Raw genomic sequence first — 20,226 nt, 5'->3', positions numbered from 1 at the left:
AACTTCCTGCATCAATATTTCAGGCATGGATGGCCATTGTTTTTGTCTTTGAGATTTGGATCACTTAGTGGTATTGAATAGGCCAGCAACGGATAGCCCTGCTGAAGTTCATGTGTGCCGATCGCAGTGCCAGCCTGCTAATGAAGTGAAGGGCTAAAAGCCAGGAGGGGAGGGGAGAATCAGCAGCCTCTGCTCACGGGGAGAGCGCCCCCTATCATATGTTCTCAGTGGATCCCAGTCTCCGCTAGCGAAGAGACAGCGAAGAGACTTCGGCATCGAGACTGGAACAGGACGCAGGGACAGGACCGGGATGGAAGCATGGCTTGGCTGAAGGGTAACAGTGGAGGGTCCACTCTCTCTGAACCTCAGTGCCGGTGCTGATGGACTGACCAGAGAAGGTCTTTACCCTCCTACCTTTCTGCAGCGTGTGAAACAAAGAGAAAACCGATCGACTTAGAGTGTTAGGAAAATCATCAGGAATAAAACGGCATCTGGCATTTTGGCGCCGCTCTTCCCAGTGCCCCAATGACTGGGACGCGGCACACAAGCCCCCTGCCAGCCGTAACATACCCAGAATGAGGCGTTTGCGTGAGCTGCTGCTCTCGGCGGCCCGTCCTCGGGGTCACTCTGAGCTCTACTGGGAGACGGGAGGAACGGCCCCTTTCAGGACGAACACTGAAACACCTGATAAGTCGGTCTGGAAAAAAAGGTAGAGTTTCAGAGCCTTTGAAGTAAGAGAGAAGGATTGCGGCCCCTCATTACTCAGATAGAATCTACACTCAGACATGTAAGTTAGCGATTCGGATCTATTGGGACAGATTGGGTTCCGTTAAATAGTGCCATTTTATGGCTTTCTCAGGCTCGCCGGGGCAGCAAAGTGAAACACTGAGCAACATTGATCCGGCCGGACCGGCTGGGAACCGCCCCTCCCCCAGGCCCCCCTCCCCTGTGCCCTCCCTGAGGTTTGCCTTTCTGTCTTCCACTCCTATTTTCCTTCAATACTACTTTTCTTTCTTTTTCTTCCTTCCTTCCTTTCTTCCTTCCCTCCCAAAGAACCACTTCATTTCCTCCTTTCACTGTGCGTCTCCCGCCTTCATAATTATTTTCATGCTAAAGTCGTTTATTTCTTCATATAGCAGAGACACAGTAATGGCTCTGGTCTCAACATGAAGACCTCAGAAGCACTGCAACACTGGACTTGCGTCGGCTCGTAAAATTCTCCCACAAAAATACGGCATGTCCTCCCCAGAGGCGGTGGCAGCAGCAGACTGCTCCCAGCGTTCCCAGGACCTGCCCTCCACGTTCCTCCACTTCCACGCTTGTTAGTAAATGACAGCGCTTCCTGCCACGCCAGGCCTCCATTTCCTGTATATAACCTCCCGCCTCAGGCATTCGAAGTTATCTCCATGCGTAGGTATTCCTCTTCCGGGACCGGCGGAAACAAAGATGTTGTACTTCTCGGTTTTCCAGGACCTGCCAGGATCTTCCCAGGAGCTCAGAGAAAAAAGAACGTTCACAGCAACAAAACAAGTGACAAATTGTTTTCTTGTGTGACAAAAAAAAAGTGTTTTCCTCAAGGAGGACTTTTTTATTGAAACATCTGCATCTGATTTTCCGAACCCGGTGGTTCTGCAAAGCCGCAGTTTCGGACTGACAGTCCTCAGCGTCGCACGAATCGTGGGTCACGCCCTGGACGTCTGAACGTGTCTCCACAGCGACCGCGTGCCACGCAGTGGGCACGGGTGGCCCGAGCTGTAAGTTGGCGCACAAGGCGATGGAATCACGAGACACAGAGACCTTCAAGCCCCCCCTCTCTGCCAGATCAATCCACAGCTTCTCTCCCTCTGATCAGTGCGGCACCCTACTCGTTCTGTTGGGAAGGATCGTCCCAGAGAGGAAGTTAGTGATAAGAGTGAGGCGTTTACGGGCCTGCTGATAAGGGGCAGGGGGACAGAGCAGAGCGCAGGGCAGACAGAGAGGTGGCAGCCCACTGACAGCGATGAGATAACGAGTGGCTATGGACAGCTAACTGTGCTTGAGGGAAAACAGTGATCAATCCCCAACAAAAACATGAAGGACGGCTTTTCGGGGGAACTGAGTGACAGGCACATTTTTATAGAGCTGTGGTGGGATTCCAGGAAGGATGCCACACTGTTTTGTTTTCACTTTGTTTGTATTTATTTAAGTGAGATTTTCCAAATTCCAAAGCTAATCGGGGTTCTGTAGAGAACCTGCGAGATTGAGGGCGCTAGGCTAACGTGGGCTGGGCCAGGGCCTCGGGGTGGGGGGGCGACGTGATGTTCGCACCCTCGTATTATGACGCCAGCTCTCCTGAACACCTGCTGTGGTCCCGGGCAGTGTGCAGATGAAAGGGAGCCTGAACCTGAGGGCAGTATGAGAAGAGAGTCACCTGTGAGGACAGGGGAGCTGTTCTCCAGGGGCAGATAAGCCACGACCAGATGTTAGCATTTTGCTGTCTGCTGGGGACCTGGAACCCAGGCCTGTGTGCCATCCACCATTAGCCCACCGCTAAGCTCTGTGGCGAGTCATGGCTAAGGGGGAGGGGGGCACAGCAAGGTCCGCGATCCGTACTAGATGTGAACAAAGTCATCATACCTTAATTTGGGTGATTTCCAGGACAGCGGGCATGTCGAAATCAAACCCATGTCCCAAATGTTAGACACAGTGGCTGAGGCAGGTAAGGAGGGAGAAGCCTCCGGAAGAGCGGAACCAACTGTCTGCAATGAAGTTCACAGAGCAGAGAAGCACCACCCCCTACCCAAGCTTGCATGTCCGTGGCCCCAGCGGCTACTCACTATCAACAAAGTATAGCTAACGGTGTAATTAGTACGTTGCACATTTCGGGTGAGGGGAGGGCCAGCAGAGCCTTTTGACGCTGTTTGGGGTTTTTTTTTTTTTGGGGGGGGGGGGGGGGTTGTCATGGAATGCCGTGTTTCCTTGTGTTGGTCTGTATCTGTCCGTGTCACGGACAGAAGGTCGGACCGGCTGGAGCGCCGAAGCTGCTGAGGAATCGCCAAGCAGACAGAGGAGTGAAGGAGCTGGGTGAGAAAGAGAATGAATGTAGGGGAATGGGGAGGGGGGGTCAGTTCGGGACGGACCTGTTGGTGGAAAGGAGAGGAGGAGAGGAGGCAGGGGGAGCTAGGAGCAGAAGGAGCTCCCTCTTGCTGACGTTTCAGACTCCCTTTTGACCTGCTCCATTTCTCTCTGGGGGAATGAGAATCTGGAGAAGAGGTAGGGAGGGAGGGGAGAGAGGGAGTGGGAGGTAGTGAGGTGGGGGTAGGGGTGTGAGATAGGGAGAGAGACAGATAGGAGAGGAGGGAAAAAATCTCTCTCTCTCTCTCTCTCTCTCTCTCTCTCTCTCTCTCTCTCCCTCTCCCTCTCTCTCACACACACGCAGATCTTCAAAGCCGACTGCTTTTCATAGACTGCCAATTAGCTAAAGAGATTACATCTGGGTTCCCGTGCGGAATACATAAGGTGAGAAGAGTGACACAGCTCAGTCACTCGGGAGGGCAAAGCACACGCGCTCACTCGGCCCGGAGCGGCAGCGACGGCAGCAGTGGAGACGAGGAGACGCAGAGCAGACAGGCACCCAGGACCCGCGGAGGACGGAAGGACTTTAGTGGGGATTAAACGCTCCTCTTCCCTCTTTCTGGATTCTCCCACTCCCTGAGAAGAATGGAGAGTTTTTTGCTTTGAAAACTTTTTGTTCCTCGCCTGCCCCTCTCTCTCTCTCTCTTTCTCTCCGTCCCGTTCATCATCCAGCCGTGCGTGGAGTCAGCGGCGCCCCCCCCCCCCCCCCCACGCCGGAGCTGTCCCACTGAAGCGGGACGGGCCGGATCGCCTGACACACGCCGGAGGTGCTCCGAGTTATGGATGTTGACGCATTCCTTTCGGACGCGACGGGAAGCGACTCCGGGAGACCCAGCGGCCGCACGGGGCTTTGCCCCCCGACCCCAGCCCCCTTTCTCCCTGCCTCCCCAGCATGCTCCTTGCCGTGAGGTGCTTGCCGGTCCTCAGAGCTCCAGCACCATGTGGAAATGGAAAGTGAGCCAGGGCAGAGTGGCTCTGTGCTCCCACCTCTCCTGCCTCTCGCTGCTGCTGGTGCTGCTCCTCTGCTCGCTGCCAGTGGCCTGTCACAGCGCCCTGCGCCCCGGGCGCTTGCCCCGCGGCACCAACTCCTCGGTAGTGGTGGGCAGGCACTGTGCGCAGCTACAACCACCTACAGGGAGATGTCCGACGCCGCAAACTCTTCTCCTTCCAGAAGTTCTTTCTTAGGATTGATAAAAACGGCAAAGTCAACGGCACCAAGAGCAAGGACGACCCGTTCAGTAAGTAGAGCCCGTCCGTCTGCTGGCCGCGTCCGTCCGCAGCAAGGACGCTTCTGGGACACGGGGTGACAGGAAAGTCGCCCGTGTGAGACAAGGTGTCTGTTTCGGCTCGTTCGCACGTCCGGGTTGCTTTGGGCTGTCGGAGGCATACTGTTTGTGCTTCGCTGTCCGAGCACCGAGATATTCAGAGCACAGTGGCTGGAATCAATTACATTTAGTGGAGTTTAGAGAACATTTACATCTCTGTCATGCTGTGCGGGGCTCGTTGTCCATGCCAGGGACACCAAGCTCACGTTCACCAGTCATCAACACTCTTAAGGCTGTTATTGGTGTTGGAGACAGCGGCGCACCTGATTTCATAGCTGTGCGTGTCTGTCAAAGAGGTCACACGAAACATGCATGTTCTCTTTGTAGAGGTTGTTTGTGTAGAGATCATGGTAAACGCACGTGATTTCTTTGTAAAGGCTGTCTGTTCAGAGATCACAGTAAGCACACGTGTTCCCTTTGTAGAGGCTGTATGTGCAGAGATCACGGTAAGCACACGTGTTCCCTTTGTAGAGGCTGTATGTGCAGAGATCACGGTAAGCACACGTGTTCCCTTTGTAGAGGCTGTATGTGCAGAGATCACGGTAAGCACACGTGTTCCCTTTGTAGAGGCTGTATGTGCAGAGATCACGGTAAGCACACGTGTTCCCTTTGTAGAGGCTGTATGTGCAGAGATCACGGTAAGCACACGTGTTCCCTTTGTAGAGGCTGTATGTGCAGAGATCACGGTAAGCACACGTGTTCCCTTTGTAGAGGCTGTATGTGCAGAGATCACGGTAAGCACACGTGTTCCCTTTGTAGAGGCTGTATGTGCAGAGATCACAGTAAGCACACGTGGGTCCTTTCCGTTGCTCTTCCCCTCCCTTTCCTCTGCATCATCATGACTACAGTTGCCCCAGCTGGGGCTCCAGGCTCTGCTAGAGGGGCAGTGCTGCACACCCCCTGGCTCTGAATAAAGGGGAGCGCCGCCATGTGGGGGCCATGTGTAAGCTGGGCCACAGGGGCCCTGTGAGCCGCAGACGATGGAATTCCAGCACACGGCTGCCACTCCTCTTGCCTGCCCGCCGCTGCCCCCGCTGCCCGCCCCCACCGCTCCGCCTGCACCCAGCCGTATGCCAGATCCACACGCCGCCTTTGTGTCATTCCCGCTAGCTGCGCAGTGATGCTGGACTGGAGGGAAAAACACGCCCCGTTCCTGCCTCTCTGTGCCAATGTGCTGCCCCCCCCCCCCCCCCCCCCCCCCCCAGAGACCACATGTGCCGACAATGTGGCTGTCATTAACTCCCAGTGACCCCCAGGCACGAGCAATAACAGTAATAGTGTTCCAGACGGTTTCGCTGAGGATTTCTGGTTGGACCTGATGCCGAGTCCCCAAACACATACGCAGACCCAGCCCAGAGTCCACAGCTGCGACGTGTGACGGTGAAACCAGCCATTTTTCAGGAGGACCGCTTCAGGTCTTGATGTTTCTCATTACGGAGGGCAGAGGAGAGAAAGCGAGGGAGAGAGTGAGTGAGGGAGGGAGAGACTCCCCCCCCAGGTATCCATTGTGTTCCCACTGTCCGCAATACGTGCCGCCCACTTGTTTGTCCTGGAAGCTGAATCACACTCTCGACGCTGTAAAGAAGCGGCTGGGTCTCAGGAGGACCAGACATGTCAGCCGTTTGGGCTGGTTCCCCCAGGACCCACCGGACCAGGGAGGAGAATTTCGTAACGGGGGCATTTAAACCGCACGTACACCCCCCCCCCCCCAGGTTACCGCACCTGGTCGAGGCTGCGGTAGACATTTTGGAATATATTGCAGTTCGTTTATGCCACCCAGTGTCTGCGTTTTGTGTGCAGTGAATCTTTATTTGATTTCGCGAAGAATAAATGCAGGTTGGAGAGAGTTCTGCCCCCATTGCATCATCATGGCCAACGTCCCTCTGGTCTGTTTGAGCCCATGCAGATTGTAGATGGCTGTACACGTGCCCTGTGCCATTCCTGTTGCTCTGTAGCATCTGTGCAGAGGTGGACATAGGTTAGCCGGCTGATGCCGGCCGGCCCCCGCAGGATGACCCTGCAGCCATCCTGGGAGCTGGGAATGAGAGAGGCGTCTGTGGGGAGGGACGCAGCGCCGGGTGACCTTTACGGAAGGCGTCAGAGCCACGGGTTCCCGGTCCTGTGGAGGCCCCCCCTGCAGGGCACATGCTATATAGCCAAACTGCAGCATCTTGTTGTCAGCCTCTGTCTCTGCGCCTGGCGGGATGGCACAGCATCGTTAGTCATCGCTAACGGCGTTAAGGTGGGGGCCCACGTGCTGTGAGTGGCAGGCCGGCGAGTCGGGGGAGAAGTGAGGCCCGGCTCCGTCATTCTGCACTTAATAATGGTGCAGGCGTGTTAAATAAAGCGCACAGTCTGCCAGTGACACGCCGACACTCCATCAGCTTTGACAAATTATCGCCGTAACTACAGGATGTCATTAGGCCCGCTTTAAACAAAGCCCTCGTTTTTATTCAGATGGCTTTTCTCCGGAACAATGAACCCCCCCCCCCCCCATATCTGCCGGGGGTTCTCCTCAGGACCCGTCGCTGTCTCCCTGCCTCCCTCCCTTTTGTTCTCTGTCCCGGGGAAAAGCTCCGCGGTCGTTCCATTGGCGCGTCCCGTCCGTCACGGGCCGCCTCCCAGGGGTTGTCTTACTTGCGCGGCAAACGGTAACAGGGCAGAATTAAAAGCTGTAAGAGGCGCACGTCGCCCAGGTGTGACCCTTTGTGTGCTTTGATGTCGCCGCCCGGCCCGGACCGGCACTTTCTCGCGATTCCGCCGCTTTCCATAAAAGGCCCGTCTATGTAGCATTTGAAATCCAATCCGGCTTGCATTGTCTGGCCCTCTTTCAAAATCCATCTGCCCAGTATCACTTCTGTCAGCTTCTCCACACCGGCATCCGTCAGCGGGGGGGGTGGGGGGGCAAACAAATAACCAGGGGGGGCTTTGGACTGACCCACCCTGAGGAGACTGGAACCCCCCCCCCCCGTCTCCCCACCATTCTCTACCGCAAAGCCTGCTGGGTAGCAGCCCCCTCGTACAGGAAAGCCTAAATGGGCCTTAATTAGCATCCTCGGGCTCTGACAAGTGATGGAGGATACTTAGCAATTTGAGGTTCAACTGCCGGCTCTCTTGCGGGGTCCAAAGTGCAGGGCTGTCAGGCCTCTGGGCTGTTCATCAGGCGAGGGGGGGCAGAGGAGGGGGGTGGGCCAGTTTGGTGGCCATTGCACTGACACCCCATTTGGGGTCAGTAGAATGTGGCTTCAGTTTAATTAGGATTACAGACGGCTGCCCATTAACACCTGACCGTTTCAAAGTCACCAGCATTTGTCCCTGTTGGGGTCGGTTTGGGGGGGGTGGGATGGGCAGAGAGTCCATGCCATCAGCGCAGGTTGTGCGGGGGGGGGGGGGGGGGTACGGCATGGCCAGTCCCAATCACACTTATCCCAGCAGTGCTGTCGTTCCTGCTTGTCCGTATCGTCGACTGCATAGCTGACCTCTCAGGGATGCGTCTGCAACGAGGACAAGGCAAAAGGCTTTGGGGGGGGGGGGGGGGGCATTTACTGCTCGAGTTTGACCAGTAATCAGAAAGACATGCGTTTTAAAACTATTATCCAAGATTAGGGGGGATCTCTCACTGTGTATGTGCACAGGGCCAAATTAAAATTCGGTTGTTTCCAGGGGTGTCAGAAGCATTTTGAATGTGGGGGGGGGGGGGGCAGACACACTGGCATAAAAGTAATATTTAATGTTAAATGTGGGGGGGTCCAAACAAATAATTATGAAATGTGCGGAGGACACGTCCCCCTCAGATTTAATGTCGGCGACGCCAGTGGTTGTTTCTGAACGACGGTCTAGCGGTCAGTATCAGGCTTTTAATCTTAAACTTTTAATCGCCAGCTTGTTTACTGCACGGGAATATTGGTCATAATCCCCTTATCGGCCCAAGCTGCAATCATACTGTATTTTCCCGAGGAATAATGTTCGGCGATTAAAAGCAATCAGCCTGATCTCAGATGTGCCCTCAAATTAATATGAATATCACATGCTGGAAAAAGTATTTCCTGCAGATATTTAACGTATCGGACGTGCCTAATCTTGTTTTCCATTGTTCTCCTCATTTTTAATGATCTTATTTGTTTATTTTCTGTTGTTTTGACTCAGATACTTGCCCCTGTAGGCTGTGAGTGTTGTCAGATCTGATCTGCTAATCTGTGCATCAGCTAATATGGTGTTGTTTGCTGGCCAATCAGATGTGGCCCCTGACATTAATTCCTTGAATAACTGGATACCACGGCCTTGAACGAGATCTTTCCCCGAGTTCCTTGTCAAACACAGATGGCTTTTCTCCTTCTTAGTCTGCGAAAGCCCAGTGTGATTTGTCAGTCAACTGTTCGCTCCTCTTGCCTGTCCGCCGCTGCCCCCCGCATGATTCAACTGTCTGCTAGATGCTGTAGATCACGTCCCTAGGAGCCGCGTCACATTGGATTGCAGGAAAGGGATTCGGGATGGGAAGTCAGATGCGAGCAGTCGGATGCCCCGCGCTGTGCCCGGGTTGCGAGCAGTCGGATGCCGCGCGCTGTGCCCGGGTTGCGAGCAGTCGGATGCCGCGCGCTGTGCCCGGGTTGCGAGCAGTCGGATGCCGCGCGCTGTGCCCGGGTTGCGAGCAGTCGGATGCCGCGCGCTGTGCCCGGGTTGCGAGCAGTCGGATGCCGCGCGCTGTGCCCCGGCTGCGAGCAGTCGGATGCCGTGCGCTGTGCCCGGGTTGCGAGCAGTCGGATGCCGTGCGCTGTGCCCGGGTTGCGAGCAGTCGGATGCCGCGCGCTGTGCCCGGGTTGCGAGCAGTCGGATGCCGCGCGCTGTGCCCCGGTTGCGAGCAGTCGGATGCCGCGCGCTGTGCCCGGGTTGCGAGCAGTCGGATGCCGCGCGCTGTGCCCGGGTTGCGAGCAGTCGGATGCCGCGCGCTGTGCCCCGGCTGCTTACCCTGTCTTGCCCTAGCCCCGTTCTCCCCGCCGTCTCCCTTCCTGACCTCTAACGCCCAGCAGATTCCTGCAGCCATCTCCCAGCAGTTCCCAGAAATTCCCCATGCTGGACTGGTTGTGTGTGTGTGTGTGTGTGGGGGGGGGGGGGGGGACGCATATAGCATACAGCTCCTCACTTTCTCGTCACACTAAATCACTAGTTCTCCGCCGTTCACACCTGCTGTTCTCCTTGTCTTCTCTCTCCTCCCTCTTACCTGCTTGTATCTTCATCGTAACCCTGCTGTGTGTGAGAGAATCTGTACTTCCAAGTGTCATTTACATGCCAATACATACTATACTTGGCATATGCATGAAGGTACAGTGGGCAAACAGCAATGACCTTTTGCCTTTTTCCTTTTGATTTCCTCTCGCCCTCTTCCGTTGGCAGAGTGGCAGTCAGCCGTACGTATCCATCACCATCTGGAGGTTTGCAGTGCTGGTGGACCCAGCACTCTGACAGCACTCACCCACACAGTGACTCACCGATGCTGGTCTCGCACATGTAACCGAGTGCGGTCGAGCACGGTCGTGTCGGATGACTTTTTGTGGTGTGACTGTGGTCATGGCTGCGGCCCCCCAGGGCATTGCCTGACTATCCCTAATTGTGCACACGTATGTTTGCCTGTGTGTGCGTGACCTGTGTTGGGGAGGATCCTCCTCCCCTTCAGGTCATTATCTCAGTGTGCATGGAGCTCATTAGAGGGGGGGTAGAAGGTCAGCAGCCACTCTATCCATCTCAGCCAATCAGCTCATCAGCACGTGACTGACTTAACCAATGAAAACCTTCGTATTCGTTCGCAGGAGCATCTTCCGTCTGTCCATCTGAGTCACATGCTCCCACGGCTCTGGCATGACTGTGCTGCAGCCCGTGCCTTTTGGCCCCTGCCCACCCCCACCTCCCAGTCCCCGAAACCTCAGATACGTGGGACCAGATGTATGGCTGACCTCTGACACCCATTAGCTTAATGAGAGCACCATTTGTGCCAGGCGCGGTGAAAGACAGAAATGGCATCCTCTGGCCCTGGTGTCTGCTGTGAGATCGGCCAGGCCACGGCTGGGAGCAGCTCCTCCTTACCCAGCAGACTGGACTGGACCGGTCAAGCTCCCAGGCCATAGGGAGGCCTCCAGTCACGTTAATCTAAATTTATTCACATAAGTGCCCTTAGCCTAGGCCTGCCTGCACCCCCCACCCCACACACACACACACACACACACACTTTGTTGTTCAGATTCCCCACATTTTTGGGCTTGTGTGTCTTGTTCACACACAGAACGGAGCAGGCCTCTGACATACTCTTCTCTCGCTTTTTGTTTCTCGTGGTCAGTTTATTCGCCCATCGTGGGGATTTTTCTGTGGCCAGCCTGGAGCTCGCGGTCACTCCTGTCCTCCTCCTCCGCTCCACGCGCACGTCTCATTTTTCAGCTAATCCCGCAGTCCGTGGCTTAATTCACAGCGGCGTCAATCACCAGTGCAGCGGAACATTCTGGAAATAAGCTACAGATTTCCCCGATTCACCGCACTGAATAGCTCCCGGCCGGCCCTGGCCCTGCGTGCAAACTCTCGCATTCTCCGGCCCATTGCACCCGACCACCAGCATGTCCAGATGGCATGCCTGTGCGTGAGGCTCCCGGTCCGGCCCGGGCTGCAGGCCCGTCGCCTTCCGGACCCGTCAGATCCCAGTCGATACGGAGGTGCTGCCGTGCTTGGCTGTCATCATGTCCATGCCCCCTTCTTCCCCGCAAACCGCCTGGCACTTGAAGTGTCCTCCTTTCAAACCGCCCTGCCACTTCAGTCCGTTTGAGAGTGGCAGGGTGCCATTTAGTGGCTACAGTGGGCCAGGCCAAAACGGACCGGGCCCCTGTCACAGAGACATTGTCGTTTCATCTGTCTCTCATTAGCACTGGTTTTAGCCCCTCTGTCCATCGGGCACCCACAAACGCAGACTCATCAGTTCGGGGGAAATCACCTAAGGTCATTTCTGTCATGCACCAAGGAGTGCCGTCCCAGCTGCGACAACTGAGGGGACTTGACTCAGCAGGGCCGATGCAGCAGCCAGTGTGCTAACCTGCAAACTAACTCATATGCTACCCCATGCAGTAACCAGTGTGCTGACCCGGACACTAGCACATGTGCTAACCCATGCCCTAACCTGCAAGCTAACACATGAACTAGCCCATGCACTAGCCAGCATGCTAACAGCATTTTAACATAGCGATGCAAGTGAATATGGTGAAGCCAGTGGGCCAAGTGCTGTGATCGTGCGTAGGTACAGCCGACTTGGGGCTGCAGGGGCCTCCCCCACCTGACCCCCCCGAGCATGCAGTGGGAGGGGGGGGGGGGGAGATGTAGGAGAAGGAGCAGCAGGGCCGCTTTTAAGGAGCAGGCAGGAATGCCGCGTAATTACCCACTGCGAGTGTGTGAGAGGGTGGGGGCAGTCCTCAGGCAACTGGTGACTGAACCAGGAGTCCTGGATCTTATCCGGCACAGATCCCATATCCCACCCCCGCTGCTTTACTGGCCTCTAATTCGGCTGGTTCCCACACCGAGGCCCCCCTTCCCAGCACCATGGGTGCCTGTGCTGACATTTAGATTGGTGGGGTGGGGGGTTGGACCTGGAGTCTGTTGGCTGCCACATTGATGTGTATGTGCAGGGTGGGGGTAGAGGGGGGACTTGCACGGACACATATTTCTCACTCACAAGAAACCAGCCAGACCCTAAGCTCTGTCTGTGGTGATGTCCTGTAGATGTTCCTACGATCTGGTGACATTTTCATTGTGCATCTTTTGCCCTGCTTTGCCATGAAATGCAACAAAACGTTCTAGTACTAACAATGAGCGATTTTCACCGCATATGGCATGTCGCTTGTTTAACATACTGTGTGTTCTTCACATTGGTGAATTTATTTTCATTAGAATGCCTTGGAATCAGGAGATATTTATCGTCATCTTGCTGTGTGAAGAGAACATTGGTAGAAGTGCTTTTGATTTTGGGTTGTTTGCTGCCATCTAGGGGCAGGGAGGACCAATACCTGGAATGTGTGTTTCTGTGTGCAGACCAATGTCTGTGTTTTGTTTAGTTTTGTGTTTTTGCATTCGCCTGAGTATCTGGAGCTGGTTTAAGTGTTCCCAGCCAAGATGAAATTGCGTGCAGCTTGGCAGTGTGGTATCAATGTATCTTCTAAGGAAACAGAAAAACCATAAAGAAAATGTAGTTGAACTAAAATAAAAAATGAAATTACTGGTTTCTTAAAGTAATAAGATACAGAGAGGAACTGCCAGTCAGGCAGAGGGACAAGGCCACATGGCAGTGCTCCGGGGCCTGAATGGGAGGTCCTCGCACCTCACGGCTTTCCCAACAGATGTAAATGAGTGTGGCCTGAACTGTGCCCAATTAAAAAAATAAAATACAAAAGATACGTAGCAATTAATGTGTGTGTGTGTGTGTGTGTGTGTGTGTGTGTGTGTGTGTGTGTGTGTGTGTTGCGGTGGGGCAGTCTTCCAGCAACTCAATAAATGATATTCTATTAGCAAATAGCATCAAAAAAGGGGAAGTAGAATAAATATTATTTTGTCCTGGCTTTGGGGAAAGTTTAATATAACAGAAATGAAAAATTCGATGAGTTTCACTGAGCTGACACATCTCCCTCTCTCCTTTTATTTTTTGACAAACTCATGTTGTTTGTGTTGCACACATGTAGATCTCATTGAGGAGCTGCCTGTGGACCTTTCAGACAGATCCAGTTAAACTGTGGCCCCCAGCCCCGGGCCAGGGGGACGGGCGGTGCCGGGAAGCCCGCCTGGGACAGAGCCTGATCAAAGGGCTCGGTCCCGTCATCAGCAGTGCGGTGCAGGCGGCCTCCACGGGGACCTTAATGAGGATGCTGGTTCTTTTAACGGCAAGGGAGGGGGGTGTGTGACGGGGGGAGGGGGGGTGGCTGAGAAGGAGCTGCTGTCACAGAGCGGCAATCGGCATTCCCAGGGTAATTCCAATGCTGTTACATGCTTGTTGAACAAGGCAGGACAAATATGGGGGCTACTAAGTTCCAAGAAATACACGTTACCCCCTCCCCATTTCTCCAGCAGCTCACAGTCTCCAGACCACACTGCCTCATCACATGGGGGTGTCTCCTGCCCTCCTGGACCCCGATCTAACTGTCCCACTCTGTGATATTGTAATCCCCCGTCTCCCCATCTGTGGTTTCAGACCACCAGCTGAGTACGCTCACTCAACTAGATCTCCATGCTCTGTGGGACTTCCACCTGACCTTTGACCTGCAGGCCTGAGTCACCCAGTGGGGATGCAGGCGAGAGGAAGGGCTGGCTATAGAGCTCCTCCTCACAGGTCATAGGTGAAGGTCGGGGCACCCTGAGGAACTTTTTGCAAGAACACAGCAAGGTTGCCTTCATAATACCAGTTGGAAGCCAGCGTGTTCTTACCTGGAAGGTCGTGGGTTAGCTGGCGTTCAGAGAGCCTGCAGGCCCCAGTCGAGGATGTGAAACAGCACGGGGCGTAATTACTCTCTGTGTTTGGAAAGCCTTAGTGGAAAATGCTATGCCAGCCACACGGACGATTACACTGGTCAGCCCAAGTGATCCCAGCAGTAACTGGAAGCGAAACACAGAAAGGAAAACAAAAATTACGGTTTAAACTATCCTCAGTCTCTCTCTGCACTGTGAGGGTTAAATTAACCAGTAAATTGAACTGGGTGGCATTTGGATTTTGTGTGTGTGCCTTATAAACACTGCTCCAGATGCAGATGTTCCTCTTTGTAACGTCAGAAGAATGTTGATGGTGGAGAACACAGACACTTTTCTGCGTTAACAAACGTGGCTGTTCCATTCTAGGTAGGGGCCATAAAAATGTTTCTGTGCGTTTAAGCACGGAGGAGGGCAGGAGCAGCTGGTACTGGGGAGGGGGAGAGAAAGAGGGAGAGGTGGAAAGAGGGGGGGGAGAGAATTAGAGGGAAAGAAGGGGGGAGAGGAGAGAGAAAGAGGTGGAGAAGGGGGAGAGGGAAGGAGGGAGGGGGAGAGAGAGGGAAGAGGGAGATAAATTGAGAGAGGGAAGAAGAGGGTGAAAGGCAGGGAGGGAGAGAGGGAAGGAGACGACAGAAGGAGAGGAGAACATTACTCGGCTGAGCAGTGCTGCTTGCATGGGTACCTGGGACGTGCTGACCTTCCACCCCAGCTCTGCTTTGGGTCCATCGAATGCCACAGCCGTCTGAGCCCAGTGTTTTGGGCCCGTTTACCTGCAGATTGGCCTGGTGCTCACCACATCAGACATACCCACAACAGGTGATTCAGACCCCCCCCAGCCAGCCTGCAGGACCTCCTGGCTCTGTGTGTGTGTCCGTGCAGTCCTACACAAGTGTGTGCTCTCCCACTGCCCCAGCACTCGGCCTGTACCGGTGGGCCATCAGGTGCCCCCTAATCCCCCTGTCCCATCCTCTCAGCGCTCTCCCACCTGTCAGTCCCCCTTATTCAGGAACCCGAGGCAGGGAGCAGGGCCTGGGGCGGCCCGGGTCACCTTACATGCTGCTCAATGGTTGGAACCCGATCCACTGGGGCTGGCGGGTCCTCAGATCCTGAATTAAACAGCCTGTGTGATCCGTGTGATCCGCGTGTCTAACTACAGGGCCGCTGCTGCCAGGTGTGGGCTGGGATGGCCCAGGCCGGCAGCCGGAGAACTCGTGTCTCACTCAAGCCCCATAATCCAGCTGGTCCGTGCCTCGGATCTGCTGTAATGAAACCGGCATGGCAGAGTCCGACGCTCATTTATGAATGCGAGTCTTCTGAGCACCATTGTCAAGTTATAAAAGGGTACAGCGCGTGTGGTATTGAACCAATTTCTGGGCGATCCTGGTTTGTTTTAAATCAGCTTATGGATTTGCTTGCTTGTGGTTAGTAGGCTGATGCCTTGCCGCCCCCCCCCCCCCCCGTGTCAGGATCTGCGGGACCGTCGGCTAGCTGGGCCCCTGACATACCTGCCCGCCTCTCAAAGGGAAACGGCCCCTGCAATTAACTTCTGATCAAAGGTTCTCGGGTCCCTCCCATCCCGTTAACCCCCCCCCCACCACCATAGTGACAGCCTCTTGAAAGGACTGTAAAAGTCACACAGGTTAGGGGGGCGGGGGAGCCAGGGAGACACACCCCAAGGAAGCCGTTCCCTCAGTCAACATGGCCGTCTTGTGAATGTGAGTGACATCACTAAGCTAAACTCCCTGCTATTCAAAAAATGAGCAGGAACTCTGACTGCTGAAGGATGTCAGTTCTTCCATTAGTGGTGCTGGGCCTTGGATGGTTGACAAACGCGAGATCACAGACAAATCGAGGCGTTTGTGAAAGTGCCAGATCTTTCTGGAACATGCTGTAAGGTGAGATTATATTACGGAATGAAAGTGGCATAGCCCTAAATGTCACATGGTAATTTAGCAATGACCAATGAGGAGCTACGCCCACATACGGGCTCCGGCTGCTCGCAGAGAGCATTTCTGAGCAGGCAGCATTTGAGCCTGCCGTCTTTAGGACCCTTGCGGGGTTAACACGTTTACCATGCCGCAGAGACCAAACTGCCCTCATAGAACCCCTGTGAAGCGCAGTGGCCTGAAAGATAGCTGCTCTGCTCATGTAAAATACCAGCTACCAGCAGGGGTTCCGATAAATTCTATGAGTTTGCACGTAGCTAACGGGTTGCTCTCCTCTGTCCCCTGTCCTGCAGGTATCCTAGAGATCAAGTCTGTCGAAGTGGGAGTGGTGGCTATCAAAGGGCTGAGCAGCAACTATTACCTGGCCATCAACAAGAAGGGCGAGCTGTATGGCTCGGTGAGTGCACTGCATGCTGTCCCGCCGGCCACATACTGTTCACACTCATCCCCATTCCTATGGGATCCCTACAAGCAGGATTGGGTGAGATCAGGTGAAAGTGAATCCCCAGAATATGTAGAACAACCAACAACACCAGTCTGAAAACAGGACCATCCTGTTTACGCAATAAGGTCAATGCGGTAATGCAGTTTACGCAGTAATGCGGTTGACACAATAATGCAGTTTATGCAGCAACGTGGTTGACACAATAATGCAGTTTACTCAGTAATGTGGTCAATGCAGTAATGCTGTTGATGCAGTGATGCGGTTTATGCAGTAATGTGGTCAGTGCAGTAATGCACTTTACACAGTGATGGGGTTGAAACAGTAATGCAGTTTACATAGTAATGCACTTTATACAGTAATGCAGTTGACACAGTAATGCGGTTTATGCAGTATGCCAGATACGGCCGCTGTGTTCCTCAGGTCAACCTGCCCCCCCCCCCTCCCCCACCCCCGCAGCTGATACCGTACTGGGAAACACTGTGTCCTGTTCTTCCTAAAAAAAAGTGCCTTGTGATGGTTTTAAAGGACAGTTCCACTTCACTGCACTTGAATGAACCCTCACCAAAGTGGGCTTTGGTGGGGGGGCAGGGCCTTCCCATGAATAGCACCATGCTGGTACTTACCTCCATTCAGAAGCAGGCAACATTATCCAGGGCTTCACCTGCCTTCAAAGCACGAGCGCGACCCGCCTGACACCGCTCCCTGCCGGGGAAACTCGAGCCGTCTGCCCGCCCATTCTTCTCCATCTCTCCCTCGCCCCCCCCTTTTGTATTGTGTGTGTCGCGAATGTTACATCTCAGTTCCACAGCCCCAAGACACGCAAACATTCCACAGCAGGGGGGAGGGTCACCGGGGAGCTTTACTCGTACGGCTGAAAACGCGGTCGCGTCCAGGCCTTGTCTTTCCCCTCCGTCTGCACCTTCTCACGTCCTTACAGTAGGGTTTGGGAAGCCCTCGGTGAGGGCCATGTCTATCACGGTGTGCCTGTACCCAGAATCCTCTGCGGCTTCACTGTCCTCCACTCAGGATAAAGGTCAAAGGTTACTTGTGCTCAACCACTAAAGCTGTCACTGATGCAATGAGAGTTGGCTGCTTCAGGCAGGCTATAGAGCTGTAACTCTAACCATATCCCTGACCCTGACTCTAACCTCCATGTTTCAGAGGGACTTCAGCCCCGACTGCAAGCTGAAAGAGCGGATAGAGGAGAACGGCTACAACACCTATGCGTCGGCAGAGTGGCGCAACAAGAAGAAGGCCATGTTCGTGGGCCTGATGACCAATGGCAAGCCCATGCGGGGCAAAAAGACAAGGCGGAAAAACACAGCCACACACTTCCTGCCCATTGTGGTGTAGCTTGCGGCCAGTGTGCCCAAGCGGGACTCCAGCACCACTGAGGGGGGCCCAGGACACGCCCGCATCACCTGACCCAGCCGGGAAGAGAGGGATGGTCTTTGCATGCCACCCAGTTTGGAACCAACAAATGGACAAAATTCAGAAGCTGAGGATGCGAGAGGGACGACCCCCCCCCCCATTAGCATGGCCCACACGGCGATGCATACTGGAAGCTGCTGGCAGGGACAGGGGTGGGACTCTGCCCCCCCCCCCCACACACACACTGGCTGGGACACTCCCATGGGCCTCTCCAGCTTAATTTTCTGACTGCGTTTCAATAAATTATTTATTTTATGTGATATTTAAAGAAAGAAACTGAATCGCGGTTCACAGCAATGCCGTCCCCAAGCCCCTCCTTTGCCATACGTTTGCCGCGTTCGGTAGGTGATCCCCGAGGATGAGTGGCCCAGAGCTCGGCGCTGGCTGTCCTTAGGGATGTGTCCCATTAGGTCGCCATGACGCCCAGCACATGCGCCTCTCCGAGGGCGTCGCCTTTGCCTGTAAGGCCCGCCCCACATGACATCAGCGGCAGCCAGAGCTCCTAAAATAAGCAATTTCTGGCCACAGTTATGTCCCAGCCTGTCAGGGCCCCCCTTCAAAAGGCGCCATCAGTCCAAAGCTGGATGTCTGCACTGCCTTTGCTGTGTACCGCGCACCTGCACAGCTGCAAATCAGCTTCGAATATAGGCCAGTGAGGGCTTGCCACGCCCACAGCCCGTACTCCAGCTAAACTTGTCATTCCCCGTCACGTGTGACCGATGGCCAATCGTGGGCGTCCCCATCCTGTACGAGCCCCGCCTCAGAGCCCAGTGCATCCTGCGGGGCTATCCCAGGCGTGTTAAGATCTCCAAGGGCTGTGGGCCAGATAGGAAGGGGGATGCATCCATTGAGTCACTAGTTGTGTCAGCCCAGGCTTAAGGAGCAAAGCAGCAGCAGGTTGCCGTGGGCAGCAGGCTGTGGCAGACCCACTATCACCTCACCGTGTAGATATCGCCTCGTAACGATCATATAATTCTGCATTATTGTACTGATCCTGCCATCTAACTTCATAATTTGTTGTTTAAATGTCTGACTTATTTGAGTTGTTTGGGAGCTGTACTTATGTTCTTTGTTTTAAAGAAAGTGTTGTTTTTTAAAGAGTGAAATATATTTAAAGTATAACTCTATGGAATGCTGGATGTCATGGCTCCATTGTAAGTTATTGTTATTTACTGTTGGATCAGCACTTCGCTCTTGGTGGAGAACGTTGCCTCCCCACCCCCCACTTCCACGCCATCCTGGGGCAGAACGCGCAGCCCTGCCTACTTCATATCCCTGCTCTCCAAGAACGCCTTCCCATCAGGTGTTGGGGTAACAGCGATGCAGACACCCCCCACACTCCACCCCTGTCAACCCATTGGGCGACATAGGCGGCCACCTAGGGTGCCATCTTCAGGCTGACCTGGACCCCACCCGAGGAGATCATCCAAGACAAAGTGAAACTGGGGCAGTGAAGTTTGCCTAGGCTGTCCCACAGGCTTCTACCAGCACGACCCACAATTCCCTGGGCCTGATCAAAGTATATCTGTGCTTTTATTCTGTGGTGTTCTGGGGGGGGGTGGTCCTCTGGTTAAGCTGTATAACACCTGTATGAAATATATCACCATGTGTAATTAAATTTGCTTTCCTGCCTCGTTAATCCACGCTTCCTAGCACTGGGCCCAGTGTCCTGGCATTACTGGTGTTATCCACAGAAAAACATTTGATCAGGAAAAAAAACACAATTAGAACATATGCTAATCAAGAGCAACAATATAATCACTAAAAACAAAACCTTCTGTTCTCCAAAAAGGTACTGATAACTTGTTGGATGACTAGATGAACGCCGCTTCAGTTCCCAAGTTGTTCCTCAGGGGCACCTTAACCTTTCCATTTATTCATCAGTTTCACCACCAGCTCTTAATTAGTTAAATAGCCCAATGAGGTATGGATTAGCTGTATGAGGTGAGCCAATGGTCAAATCAAGCCCTATCACTCTTTGACAGACATCACAGTTTTACCCCAACGTGCAGATCATCTAAACATAATATTCTTATGCGCAGTGTTGTATGCGAAACTGCAAACATACATCATTTAAATAGAACGTCCTTTTGGTTGTTAATAAATATTCTCAGTCACGGCAGCATACTGGCTCGTCAAAATGAACCAACATGGTAGCCCAGCACGTCCTGCAGGATTAACACTAATTAAAACTGACCCCCACCGTGAGCCACAGCCAAACACCTGATGGTTCTGAACACCTGAACATGCCCCCCTGCCCCCTGAGTAACAGATGGGCAGCCCCCAGACCTAGATTCTCCCATCTGGACTGAGAGGTCCGCCTCTCACACCTCCCTGTCGAACCCAAAGTGTTCTGGGACTATCCGGGCAATAACCTAGGTAGGGGGGGATGTCACACTTAATTAGAATTAGCTTATAAACAGCCATGAAATACTTATGTTACAGCAGAAGCACTGGTCCATAATTTTAACAAGAAGGAGCGAGT

At 53.9% G+C, this 20,226-nt stretch overlaps 1 protein-coding gene across 1 annotated transcript; it reads left to right on the top strand.

Moving 5' to 3' along the window:
- The first annotated feature begins 3,348 nt into the window (after window positions 1-3,348).
- Window positions 3,349-19,359, top strand: fgf10a (fibroblast growth factor 10a). The gene is given in 4 exon segments (XM_049021503.1): window positions 3,349-4,224; window positions 4,226-4,352; window positions 16,159-16,262; window positions 17,472-19,359. Coding segments are annotated over 4 exon segments (750 nt in total). The 5' UTR covers window positions 3,349-3,897; the 3' UTR covers window positions 17,664-19,359.
- The last annotated feature ends 867 nt before the right edge of the window (window positions 19,360-20,226 follow it).

Source organism: Brienomyrus brachyistius, chromosome 7 (assembly GCF_023856365.1).
Source record: "Brienomyrus brachyistius isolate T26 chromosome 7, BBRACH_0.4, whole genome shotgun sequence".
In the NCBI taxonomy this organism is placed as follows: domain Eukaryota; kingdom Metazoa; phylum Chordata; class Actinopteri; order Osteoglossiformes; family Mormyridae; genus Brienomyrus; species Brienomyrus brachyistius.
The sequence above is the reverse complement of the archived record's forward strand: the minus strand, read 5'-3'. Positions and strand labels throughout refer to the sequence as shown.